General features: G+C 41.5%; 1 protein-coding gene across 1 annotated transcript in view; it reads right to left on the bottom strand.

Annotated features, from left to right (window-relative positions):
• Positions 1-13,976, bottom strand: part of wnt4 (wingless-type MMTV integration site family, member 4) — a 39,855-nt gene extending 25,879 nt beyond the window's left edge. The window contains exon 1 of the mRNA XM_079681643.1: positions 13,390-13,976. Within this exon, the coding sequence (XP_079537769.1) occupies positions 13,390-13,601 (212 nt within the window). The 5' untranslated portion in view covers positions 13,602-13,976. The remainder of the gene's footprint in view (positions 1-13,389) is intronic.
• Between the last annotated feature and the right edge of the window lie 417 nt (positions 13,977-14,393).

Below are 14,393 nucleotides of genomic sequence, written 5' to 3'. Positions count from 1 at the left end.
AAAGAGTCCTCTCATGCTGATGTTCAGGTGTATATCAGTATGTAGTGTCTCTACTTTAAAGAGTCCTCTCCTGCTGATGTTCAGGTGTATATCAGTATGTAGTGTCTCTACTTTAAAGAGTCCTCTCCTGCTGATGTTCAGGTGTATATCAGTATGTAGTGTCTCTACTTTAAAGAGTCCTCTCCTGCTGATGTTCAGGTGTATATCAGTATGTAGTGTCTCTACTTTAAAGAGTCCTCTCCTGCTGATGTTCAGGTGTATATCAGTATGTAGTGTCTCTACTTTAAAGAGTCCTCTCCTGCTGATGTTCAGGTGTATATCAGTATGTAGTGTCTCTACTTTAAAGAGTCCTCTCCTGCTGATGTTCAGGTGTATATCAGTATGTAGTGTCTCTACTTTAAAGAGTCCTCTCCTGCTGATGTTCAGGTGTATATCATTATGTAGTGTCTCTACTTTAAAGAGTCCTCTCCTGCTGATGTTCAGGTGTATATCAGTATGTAGTGTCTCTACTTTAAAGAGTCCTCTCCTGCTGATGTTCAGGTGTATATCAGTATGTAGTGTCTCTACTTTAAAGAGTCCTCTCCTGCTGATGTTCAGGTGTATATCAGTATGTAGTGTCTCTACTTTAAAGAGTCCTCTCCTGCTGATGTTCAGGTGTATATCAGTATGTAGTGTCTCTACTTTAAAGAGTGCTCTCCTGCTGATGTTCAGGTGTATATCAGTATGTAGTGTCTCTACTTTAAAGAGTCCTCTCCTGCTGATGTTCAGGTGTATATCAGTATGTAGTGTCTCTACTTTAAAGAGTCCTCTCCTGCTGATGTTCAGGTGTATATCAGTATGTAGTGTCTCTACTTTAAAGAGTCCTCTCCTGCTGATGTTCAGGTGTATATCATTATGTAGTGTCTCTACTTTAAAGAGTCCTCTCCTGCTGATGTTCAGGTGTATATCAGTATGTAGTGTCTCTACTTTAAAGAGTCCTCTCCTGCTGATGTTCAGGTGTATATCAGTATGTAGTGTCTCTACTTTAAAGAGTCCTCTCCTGCTGATGTTCAGGTGTATATCAGTATGTAGTGTCTCTACTTTAAAGAGTCCTCTCCTGCTGATGTTCAGGTGTATATCAGTATGTAGTGTCTCTACTTTAAAGAGTCCTCTCCTGCTGATGTTCAGGTGTATATCAGTATGTAGTGTCTCTACTTTAAAGAGTCCTCTCCTGCTGATGTTCAGGTGTATATCAGTATGTAGTGTCTCTACTTTAAAGAGTCCTCTCCTGCTGATGTTCAGGTGTATATCAGTATGTAGTGTCTCTACTTTAAAGAGTCCTCTCCTGCTGATGTTCAGGTGTATATCAGTATGTAGTGTCTCCATGTTTTAATGTTCAAAAAGCTCTTTATTGTTCTCATACTGCCTGTGCTGCAGCACCTCTTTTCACCCTCTGTCTGAAACCAGAGCCCAGTCTGCTCTGATTGATGAGCTGGCCAGCTCTGTTGTGATTGGTCAAGGATCTGTATGTCATAAAAACGTCATCTATTTGCTATGAAATATCTGAAAATCATAGGAAATGTACGCTGTTATAACTACTAAACTTTTCTCACTTTTGTTTCCCTAAGCAGAAGTTGTGTGCAAAGCATCTGGTGAGGAAGCATGGGGTGAACATTCAGATTTTGGGCCCTTGACCATTGATCCATTGAATGGACATCTTTTGTAAGAATCTGGATTGAATGGGAGATAAAAAATGTGTCTATAGTTATAAGAAATCTAAGGTAAGATACAGTTTAGGGATACATTTTTATTATGGCCTATTCGATATCAAAGGATGATGTAAACGGTAAAACATTCAGCTAATCAACAAATCTAGGCCATTTAGGGTCTAATTTAGAAGAATGGACACTCTAAATGTCCAACTAGAGTGCCACAAGTGAACAGGATGACTGTACATTAATGCAGAGTAATGCTCCGATCTAGTGTATTGCCAATTTGTTGATTAAAAAAGTGATTGAACGCATAAGCCGAAAAGAATGTGATTGCATTATTTAGGAGTTTTTCCACAGTGTCAAAGATGAATTTATGGTTGTTTGTGTTTTCACATTCAGTTTTGGATAGATAAGGAGATAAGCTGGCATGTCAAAGTGAAATCATTCATGAGCAGCGGGCAGGTTTGGACAGGCACCATTCCTGCTAACTATTTACACAGCGAACACACATGTATAAACTGTGTCCTGTACACAAGTCTGCATGCATAAAGACTCTCTGTGTGTGTGAGGTTAGCAACGTTTGACATGGTGCTTATCTGGTATCGAGCCATCACTACTGAACAGAATCCCTTTCTTTATACTTTCTCTTAAAACTCCTTAAAGTCCTTATCTTGCGTAATTTACTGTAGCTGAAAGATCATAGAACTGTTTCAAAATGCATTAACTTGTTGGGTCTTATTCCAGTAACACGTGATATAGATCGAATATCGTTTCCTATTTGCTGTAAATCACTTGTTAATATCGGGAAAATGGGTCAAATTCAGAGGTATCCAGAAAAGTCTGGATTCAAACTTGCCGCTGCTTGGTGCTGTGTCGTGACGTCACGTGTGGTTCCGCGAATCCTGGTGAGTTCAGCCCGTCCCAGCATCACACAGTGTAGCATTGCTGGTATAGCCGCATGTCAACTTTGTGTATCAGTGTTTATCTCCGAGTTTGTCTTGTTTTTTCCGGATCATGGTGAAGAGGTGTGTCGTTGGCGGGTGTAGCAACACCAATCGGGATGGTTTTACCGTTCATTTGTTCCCGAAAGAGAAGGTTTTACGGGAGAAATGGGAGCGATTTGTGCGATCCGGACGGCAGCAGGGAGCCAGACAGCGGCAGCCGGGAACCACACGTGACGTCACGAAATGGCCTGCTTCCAGAAGCAAAGTTTTTTTATTGGACCTAATATTTTTCCTTTTTTTACATATTATTCAGTATGAAATAAAGAAACATACATTGACTATCTGTTGCATACACCCCCCAGAAATCAACTGCCAAAAAAAGTTTTTAATGTAAGATAAGGACTTTAAACTCTCCATTTTGAGAAGAAGATGAATTGAGTATGGTGTAAATAACTTAAAGGAGGAAAAAAAACAAATGTGTTTGACTGTAGACCAAAGTCAAACATTGAATGTTACTCTAAATATCCTTAAATGTTCCTTATGCTTCTCAATGTGGGCTCATGCAGTAATAATGAAAGAGTTTAAACCCTGGACAGGGACTTGACCGTGCCTCAATTCTTTAGCCTTTATGTCCTACATGTTAGCAAATTGGCATGATTGGAAGTCTGCAGAATTAGCTATAAGTAGGGATGCTCCGATCGCCAATGTTGGGGCCGATCGCCGGAATCAGTATCGGCCAATACCGATCGTCGATCCGATCGAGTGGGAGGGGCCTATGGGGATCTTCCATTTAAAGTGATGTTTAAAACTCAGTTAATGGGACTCATTCACTGGAGCTTCCACAAAGAACAACCAACATAATTATGAAATTCAAATGAAGTACATTATTCAAGTTTACATTAACTTTGGAGAGTAACGCGGGAGAAATGAGCGGTCTGTTTCGGACACCTTAAAATACTGCCAGACCGGTGAAGCCACTTTGGCGAGCTTGTTTTGCCGCGCACAGAGACATTTAGTGAATATCGGCCGATATCGATCGGCGGCCGATCGGAGCATCCCTAGGTAAAAGCAGTCTTTCTTCAAAATGTACCCATAGATGTACAGACAACAATCACTGGATGCTTTGATGATGAAGAAAACTTGATGCTTCGGCGAATTCTACAAAGAGTTATAAGGAAGGGACTTTTCCTATGATTTCTAAGCATATTACGAACGTTTCTTCACGATGTACATTAGGCATAGCAACTTCTTTAGATCCTAATTATAACAAAAAAAAACTGACAACACGGAAAACTGAAATTAATTTGCTAGCACCCCCCCCCCAGTATTTCTCAAACTTTTTCATACCAAGGACCACTTAACCAATAATAAAACACTCGCGGACCACCTAACTCCACAAATATCAAAAAACACATCGTTTTTCTAGAACAGATTACAAATCGCCTGAAAATAGTACAAACAAGTGGCAACATGTGTGATACAGGTGTTGCGCTGGGCTATATCATGCAATAAAAAGTTAAACTTAACCTCGCTCCATTGCGGAGATATTCCCGCGAGAGTGCGGAAAACTTGAATGTATTTATTTATTTCAAATGTGGAATTGTACCAATATACTCACGGACCACTAGGGGGCGCTCACGGACCACCCGCGGAACACACTTTGAGTAGTGTGTATTTATCATTCAAAAGAGGCAACAACCGGAACAACCGGAAGACAGAGAAGAAGAACAGACTCCGTGATATAAACAAACAACAAATAGCGTTTTTCTTTCCATTTTCACTCTCGTCCATTGAAAACATGAACGAACAGGAGCAGGACGAACGGGAGGTACTGGAGCTAGCAGCCCTTGGACTCACGCTTGTGTTAAATCATTTCCTTACCTCCCTCACTTCCGTTAACGCTTCTCATGCACTGGTTCGCTAGCTGAACAGCCAATCAGTGTTATCCCTTTGTCCGACTTCCGGTGGTGTTCTCGACGCCGATTCAACATGTTGAATCGGCAAGAAAAGGCGTCAGGTCGGCAGAAAAGACCCGACGGTGCGGCGCACACCACTCCGAATAGGGCGTGCCCACGCTCATGTTCGGCCCGACTCCCATTTACTGCCGACTTCGGGCCGGTGTATCTGGGCCTTTAGATGAAGCTCTGCACATCCTGACTCACGATTATGTTGGTTATATCGTTTTAAAGTACATTTCGATTGACTAAGTACTGAGAGAAGGAGTGCGTAATTGACGTTAACTTCAGTAAGGCTTGTTAAGTACTGTTTAAGCTACTTATTCTGACTCTAATGGTAAGCCGACAAAACTACAATAACTTCCTGTCGTTGTTTTTAAAGCACGTGTATGCACCTGTTCCTTTCACATCAGCAGGATTTAAGCCTCCCATCTATCCTAAGCAGCAACTCTGTGACCGTGAAGCCAATGCATAATCGACTAAAGCATTCTATGTAATAACCTGCAGGTGGTGACTCTAAAGGTTGCAAAGATTGTAAAGAAGTCTAGAAGAAAATGACCATACCTCTCACTTGATTTATTACCTAAGTAAACATTTTCCTGATGAGTTCATGGTCTCAAATACAAGATTAGATGAGAGTTTTATGGATTAGAATAGACCATAAAGCAGCTGTAGGTTATGGCTTTCTTGTGATTGACAGGAAGCTACCACACTTTGAGTTTTCATCTTAGAACTTAATCCGTAAACAGTCTCTTTCAAGTTCATTTACAATTGTTGTCGCCTAAATATGTCTTTTAAAGCCACTCGAGGCTTCAAACCCAATGGTAACTACATCCACTTCTAATATACACTCTATAAACATTTGGTTTATAGTATTGTTTATTTGCAAATGACCACATTATCATGGCATTTCCAATCGTTTTGAAAGGAAAATCGTTCCGAGTTTCCATCATTTTAATTTCACTCACTAGCTAATGGATCTAACAGAAGCATCTATAGATTCAGAAATGCAATCAGCTGTTCACAGACATTGTTTCCCGCGACCACGAGCCCTCCATCACGCCCTCAGAGTGTGTGTTAAGTCTCCTAAAAGCCAGAAGTGGATCTGACAGAACTTTCTCTCGTCTTTCAGCGACAAAGGTGTTTCCTCATCGGCCGGAGCTGCAATCTGGTCATCTTCAGCGATTCCCCACGGCTCCCAGTGTGTCACGGTAATTGTACACACTCTGGTGACAAGAGGGCTCGAAATAACATGCCAACGCTTTACCACATGCATGTGTGTGGTGTGTGTGTGTTTGTGTGTGTGTGTGTGTGAAAAGAAGTGTAAGGCGCCAGGGTGTACTGCAATGCCAAGGTCTTTCTATTTCTCTGGTTACCCATCAGCTGCCATCTCTTTAGCACCTCACCATGGTTGTACAGGACTTATGCATACACACACGCACGCACGCACGCACAAACACACACACACACACACACACACACACACACACACACACACACACACACACACACACACACACACACACACACACACAGAAACGGTATGTTGTAAGAATGAACAATGAATTCAGACGTTTAGCGGTAAACCGGAGAATTAGAAATTATACAAATTTGAACCACATTTCATTCAGTATTCTGTCTGTGTCGCTGCCATATCTGTTGCTTGGTGTTGACAGTAGCGAATGCCATCCAAGTGGAGGGTTTGAAAAGCAAACACTCCACTCTTTCTAGGTTTCAAAGGGGATGTCCTCTCCTGAGCAAATAACTGAGGATTATAATCCTTTCTCCAAAGCAGATTCATGACAGTTTAACTAAACAAATAAATGAAACCGAGCAATGCCGCTCTGGGCTTTTGTCTTTTCTTTAGACAGATGCCAGTCGTAATCCCTCTGCTGCCGCAATAGTGAGGAGAGTATTATTCACAACCTCTACGGTTACTTTCTCTAACGTCTGATTTTTTTACTCTTTAAGATCCTTTGAAAACATTTAAAAACACATTTGAATGAATCGTTTGTGGGGAAACTCAATTTATGTGTCAGTTAGGGCACATTGAGGTTATTTCCTTGTTTCTGCAGTTTGATATGTTGGTATATTGTTGTGGTGGGGATAATCCAGCAGTGCAATATTGTTACATTAAAGGATACACTAATATATAAACACAAAGCAACAGTTTTATCACAATTATTCTCTGTGTGTCAACCATCCACTTGATGTTATCACACACACAGTAGCCAAGCTCTATTCGAATCAGGGTCTTGATGCCAATATAAACATTAATGAATGATTGTAACCAGCTTTGTGGCAATCAAAAAAATCTGTATGCAGCCTAGTGAAGGCCTTTCCTGTTTCCTACCTAACTCGAGTGATGTTTAGCACTTTCACGCCACACATCCGCATCTAATCCACAAGTTATATTTTATGTAACCAGCACCAGATGCTTACAAAATATCTCCAAATCAATCGTGTCATAATTCATATTTCTACAGCTGCAGTGGAGACAGAAATAAGTTCACGTACTCTCCATGAAATAGATCAAATAAATACCACTATCTCTGTCCTCTCCTAGTATTCCATGTAAAACCACAGGTAAACAGGCCAAAGGCTGCCCAGAACTCCATATTTTTATGTATCACAATACAGGTAGACGTGTTTATCCGTTACGGAGTGTCAACCTAATTTGACACTCAAAATAAATCAAATCTCATTGAATGCAACTTCAAAATTCATTATACAAACACCAGATACAAAAAATGACCACGTTATAAATGTGACTTTGATTTTCACCTTAGCTGTAATAAGTAACTGAAAGGGTTAAACCAACTCAATCTCTTCTTATTCTTGACTAAAAGCCCTTAATGTGCCTGACTCCTTCATTTGGATGTCTCACTAGCCAGTACATTCCTAGATATTTGATTTGATTTCAAAACACACACACACACACACACACACACACACACACACACACACACACACACACACACACACACACACACACACACACACACACACACACACACACACACACACACACACACACACACACACACACACACACACACACACACACACACACAGCAGCCATGGAGCAGTGTACAGGTGCAGCAGAACCAGTTGGAGCAGGGCAAGAGGACGAAGAGGAGGAGGAGGGTGATGACGGACAAACTAATGAAAAGTTGCATTCAAATCCCCATTCGGCAGCGGGACTCTAAACATGACTCAGCAGCAGCCGCAGAGATTTGGCAAAGTGATGGCTTCCTGGCTGAAGGTGCACAGCTACAGGTGAGGTAAATAAACAGGCTGCGGTTTTAGGTGACGCAAGAACAGCTGAGAGCTGCTGGAAACTATTTAACTCACGTGGATCAAAGTGTCTTTAAAGGTCACCTATTATGCAAATCACACTTCTTTATGTCTCTTCTACATCAACATGTGTCCCCTCTTCTTCATTTCTCTTCTACATCAACATGTGTCCCCACTTCTTCATGTCTCTTCTACATCAGCATGTGTCCCCTCTTCTTCATGTCTCTTCTACATCAACATGTGTCCCCTCTTCTCCATGTCTCTTCTACATCAACATGTGTCCCCTCTTCTTCATGTCTCTTCTACATCAACATGTGTCCCCTCTTCTTCATGTCTCTTCTACATCAACATGTGTCCCCTCTTCGTCATGTCTCTTCTACATCGACATGTGTCCCCTCTTCTTCATGTCTCTTCTACATCAACATGTGTCCCCTCTTCTTCATGTCTCTTCTACATCAACATGTGTCCCCTCTTCTTCATGTCTCCTCTACATCAACATGTGTCCCCTCTTCTTCATGTCTCTTCTACATCAACATGTGTCCCCTCTTCTTCATGTCTCTTCTACATCGAGATGTGTCCCCTCTTCTTCATGTCTCTTCTACATCGAGATGTGTCCCCTCTTCTTCATGTCTCTTCTACATCAACATGTATCCCCTCTTCTTCATGTCTCTTCTACATCAACATGTGTCCCCTCTTCTTCATGTCTCTTCTACATCAACATGTGTCCCCTCTTCTTCATGTCTCTTCTACATCAAGATGTGTCCCCTCTTCTTCATGTCTCTTCTACATCAACATGTGTCCCCTCTTCTTCATGTCTCTTCTACATCGAGATGTGTCCCCTCTTCTTCATGTCTCCTCTACATCAACATGTATCCCCTCTTCTTCATGTCTCTTCTACATCAACATGTGTCCCCTCTTCTTCATGTCTCTTCTACATCAACATGTGTCCCCTCTTCTTCATGTCTCTTCTACATCAAGATGTGTCCCCTCTTCTTCATGTCTCTTCAACATCAACATGTGTCCCCTCTTCTCCATGTCTCTTCTACATCAACATGTGTCCCCTCTTCTCCATGTCTCTTCTACATCAACATGTGTCCCCTCTTCTTCATGTCTCTTCTACAACGAGATGTGTCCCCTCTTCTTCATGTCTCCTCTACATCAACATGTATCCCCTCTTCTTCATGTCTCTTCTACATCAACATAGTCCCCTCTTCTTCATGTCTCTTCTACATCAACATGTGTCCCCTCTTCTCCATGTCTCTTCTACATCAACATGTGTCCCCTCTTCTCCATGTCTCTTCTACATCAACATGTGTCCCCTCTTCTTCATGTCTCTTCTACATCAACATGTGTCCCCTCTTCTTCATGTCTCTTCCACATCAACATGTGTCCCCTCTTCTTCATGTCTCTTCTACATCAACATGTGTCCCCTCTTCTCCATGTCTCTTCTACATCAACATGTGTCCCCTCTTCTTCATGTCTCTTCTACATCAACATGTGTCCCCTCTTCTCCATGTCTCTTCTACATCAACATGTGTCCCCTTTTCTTCATGTCTCTTCTTCATCAACATGTGTCCCCTCTTCTTCATGTCTCTTCTTCATCAACATGTGTCCCCTCTTCTTCATGTCTCTTCTTCATCAACATGTGTCCCCTTTTCTTCATGTCTCTTCTTCATCAACATGTGTCCCCTCTTCTTCATGTCTCTTCTACATCAACATGTGTCCCCTCTGTGGAAAGAGACTCTGAAAGTTTCAGGAACAAAGATTCTCTCTCTTTTTGATCAATTTCTATAAAAACCTGTCTGAAAATGAGCTGATCAGATTTTGGCCATTTTATGATGTCATCACGATTTGTTGGCTTGGATTGTTTGGTGTTTCGAGCCAAACACTTCAAAGACATGTTTGTATCTGAGACCTATAATATATTGATGAAAAACAGTATAACAGGACCTTTAAATAATGCTCTACCTGTGAAACTATAATGCTATGCCTTATTTTTCTCCCGCACTGACAGAACTAGGGCTGCAGTTATAAATTATTCAATTTGAGTGTTTTCCTGAATAATAAATGAATGATTTTTGTAAAACAGGTTGACATGACAAATTACTCTTTTAAATCTGAACAGCTTTCCAAAACCCAAAAGGTATTCAGTTTAGAGGAGTGGGAAAACAAGATCATATTTTGGAGGCTGAAGCTTTTTTGGCACAATGAGGGGTTCAATGCTACGCAAACAGGAACTGAAGTCTTCACAATGTTTGGTCTTGATAAATAATCTTTAAGTACTTGGAAGAACTGGTTTTTGACTTCAGTCTTTCTGGTTTCAATATTACATCTTATAGTTGAACAAATTTAAATATAATCTGCATCTGAAACGTTACCATTATTCCAATGAAGTTGAAGGACAAACTGGTCGATGAGATCTGGAAGACCTTAGGGGGCATCCCTCTAATTTTACACACAAAGATTCAGCCTCTAAACCGCTGTATAATCAGGGGTGCACATAACTGGTATGCAGGTACGCATGCGCGGCAAACATCTGAAATGCGTACTGTCACTTGTCTCACTAAGCGCATTTGCGTACCGGCGGACTTGTGAAGCATTTCCACTGGACGACAGAGCCGGTCGCCGTGCGTACAGACAGGGCTGCTGTTAACTAGCGCCCACCCCCACCCCTCCCGCCGACGTTCAATACCACACCCCCACCGAAACACCCCACCAAATGTATTCGTTGCTATCGGGATTCCACGTCACCCTTTTGCTCCCGTCATAATAACTGTCGCCACTAGAGGTCGTCGCATAACAATGTTGAACCTTCCTGCTGTGATCCAGCCTACCGAATTATGATAACCGCCTATAAGATTATCAGAAGGTAGAGTAATGTCAAATATATAGCTCCCGAAAACACCCCATAAAGTCAATGTAATCGGCTGATAACATTCAAAGCAGGTGCATCTATGAACTAATGAAAGATGCTTTCAAGTTGCACTATCACATAGGTTGAGGAAACTAACATCCTGCTGCATACATTTTTATTTTATTGACCATTTTTTAAGCGTAAATTAAATTTCCAGGAATAAAAAGGTTACTAAAGACCTATATCACGGTCGCATGACTTCACATCATCACCGCTAAGCGTGATGAGGTTTATTTGTCTCATATAGCCACTTGTTACACATTTTATGTTGTAGAACAAAACATGAAAATCTCTCCAGATTGTGTTAACCACAGACCTAATTAATGCATTTAAAAAAAAATATTATTTCACTCCTATTGTGTTATTCTATATGTTATTTGTTTTCTGTACAGCACTTTGGTCCACTGAGGTTGTTTTAGATGTGCTATATAAATAAATAAAGATTGAGATTGACCTTATTTCAGCCATCTAACCTAAAACACGTTCCAAAATATTGACTTTTGAGACTAGGTTTTAGGACTCATTCCTGCATCACTCTAATGCAAAGAAACTCCTGTAAACTGCAGGATTGTTTGCATGCATCAGGACTAAAACCTCCAGACTCAGGGACAGTTTCCTCACAGGCCATAAGACTGTTAAACACGTGAACTTTTGAAAGAATATCCATAACATATTTTTTCAACTCATATATATCAATATCCCAATTACTTGTATATATAGTCTATTCTTGCACTACTTCTATTATATTATATTTTGTATTTACTTGCACTATTATCTGTGTTATTGTGTTGCACTGTTGGTGGAGCCTGTGACCTAAGATTTTCATTGTCATAACTACACGCTATGTACACATAAAAGCCTTGAATCTTTTTTATGATCCGAAGAACACTGATCTCTCTCTCATCCTTCTTTCCTGAGTGTATCATTTGATCTGTTGAGGTGAAACCAACGCTTGATGTTTGTAGATGTTTGTTGATGTGTTGAGGACTCAGATACAGTCGTTCAGCACAGATTATTTCCCTCACAGTGCAGCAGACTGGCAGCTCGCGTCCTGCCTGAACATGTCCGCTCTGCTGTCACCACGCCTTCAGCCCCAAACAGCACAATTACCTGCACTCAGTGACAGAGTTCAAGGTAGACACTGCTGTTTGGCAAGGATTTCATTTGATTTATTCTGATGCATCTGTCAATATAAGTAACTCCATCTGCAGACACATCGTGAGCTATAAATCTTACTAAGGAATTTATACGGGGAGATAAAATACAAATATGAAAGTCAACCGGCAGTGATTATTTGGCACAGCAGCCACATTTGTATCCCCTATACGATGGATTATATATGTGGGGAATTGTGAGATATAATAAGAAATGTCAATGCCAAGTAAGACTAGAATATGCAAGAAAGAACAGTGAGGTGTTCCCTAAATGATGAGTGTTGCTTGTGCTGAAGTTAAGAGGAATGAATGGCAGCAGAAAATGGAGCGGAGCCTCATGCGGAGGAATGCAAAAAACCCACCTAACCTCCTCCCACATAGAAACACATGCGACCAAACCTTTACAAGGAAGAGTGGCACAACTTCAGCTACAATCACACTGCAGTCTGACTGATTTCACATACATTTAAAACATAGATTAATTATATATGAGCTGATATTCGCCTGTGGACTTATTACTTATACCTTTTTAAACTTTTCCTTTATCTCTTAATATCGTTTTACTGTCTCCGCTTTCCACCAACGTAATGATAGAAGTCTAAATAGAAGCTTTACTGAAATCACAGTTGTTTGAATCACCGTAAAATAATTAGGAACTGAAGATGTTTTATTTTTGTATTATACGTTATTGGGGAACTCCTTTTTAAGTAGTTTCTTAAGCCCCAACCCCTGTCTTGTTTTAACAGCAACAACATGTCTTTATGTATGACCTTTAATAGGCTGTTGGTAATGACAAAGTAGGACTAAATGAAAACATGCATATCAGAGGTTTAAATAGTCTGTGAACTCCTAAAAGTTCCTTGAAGTGTTCCCAAAAAAAACAATTTCATAGTTTGAAATTGGCACATAAGCATTCAAAGGCTGCACTCAAATATACATTTCTACAGCGTCTTGTCCACATCCTTTCCCTATGTTTTCTGAAGGGGTTGAGGTTTATCATGACTAAAAAGGTAGGCAATGGAATGGCAATGAAAAAAAACGGTATAACGGCGTCACGTGCATGTTCTTGTCCTTATTACACCTGCCATTATATATGTATCATAGATACAAGACACGTGTCACATGCAAAATGTAATACACTCAAGGATATCATCATCACCTATATGGAAACCTGCAATCTTCCAAGTTAACACGTGTTTTTCCCCTTTTGGGTGACTTTCTTTAAAGGGTCTTTTCAGGGGGGATGCAGCTGTGTTGGTCAGTTATTAAGTCTGAGGGGGGAGAGTAAGAAAGAAAGTGAATGCGTGATGGTTAACAATTAACCTGGAAGCCCACTGAGCAGCAGGGAAAGCTGACAGAAGAAGAGGATGAGTGAAAATGAAAGGGGGTAGATGAAAGTGAAACAGAGTGTTTGTAGAAAAGAGTCCAACTTACAGCCAGTTGCTCGCGTTGGCGGACAGCAGCGCGCAGCAGAGCATCAGGACGCAGCGCAACACACACTCCTCGCTCATCTCGAGAGGGAGGTCGGGGGGGTCACAGAGGGCTGAAATAATCCCGAGAAGGACAGGGGGTCGGCGGGGAAAAAAGAAGCAGCTGATGGCTCCGGGGAGGGCTGTTAATCCATCGTCCCGCATCCAGGGGCTCATCCACCGGGGAGGCGCGCAGAGTGTCCGCCCGGTTCTCCCGTCCCTCCCTCCGCCACTCCGCACTCAGAAGGGACGGGGAGAGGGGGAAAATAGGGATGCTAAAAATACAAAAAATTACTCTGAATCGCACCCTTCTTCTTCTTCTTCTTCTTAATGTTTATTTTCTTCTTCCGCTGAGCCAGCCAAAGAAGAGCGTGGATTAGAGGTCAATAAAAGTGAAGAAGATCTCTGCTGGTTCTTCCTCCTCATCTGGAGACGCTCCTCTCTGTCAGCGCGCACTCTCCAACTCTCCAACACCGACACATGCACACTGAGAGCGTTTTTACGCACGGTTCCTCTCGCTCCACCGTCTCTCGGTGCGTCTGGCGCTGCGGAGATGTGAGCCGACTTTAGTGGAGGGGCGGCGCGAGGATAGAGAGGTAGGCAGCGAGATGGGAGTTTTTCGGGGGATGAAGGAGGCGGGTTTAAGGTGTGTGTGTGTGTGTGTGTGTGTGTGTGTGTGTGTGTGTGTGTGTGTGTGTGTGTGTGTGTGTGTGTGTGTGTGTGTGTGTGTGTGTGTGTGTGTGTGTGTGTGTGTGTGTGTGTGTGTGTACAGGTTTGGGGAGTAACGGATTACATGGAACAGGATAACGTGTATACTGAAAAAACTGAAACGTGAACATATGAATTTGAACTAACTAAATAGAGTTATGTGAAATCTGTTGACTTAATAGATTTCCTTAAAGTCAGATCTGACTTTCAGTGTGATCAGGATACAAACGAAAGAAAATGTAATCAGATTACTGAGACATT

The sequence above is a fragment of the Notothenia rossii genome (genome assembly GCF_949606895.1).
Source record: "Notothenia rossii genome assembly, chromosome: 5".
NCBI lineage: Eukaryota > Metazoa > Chordata > Actinopteri > Perciformes > Nototheniidae > Notothenia > Notothenia rossii.
Note: the sequence above shows the minus strand (reverse complement) of the source record. Positions and strands in the feature narration are given on the sequence as shown.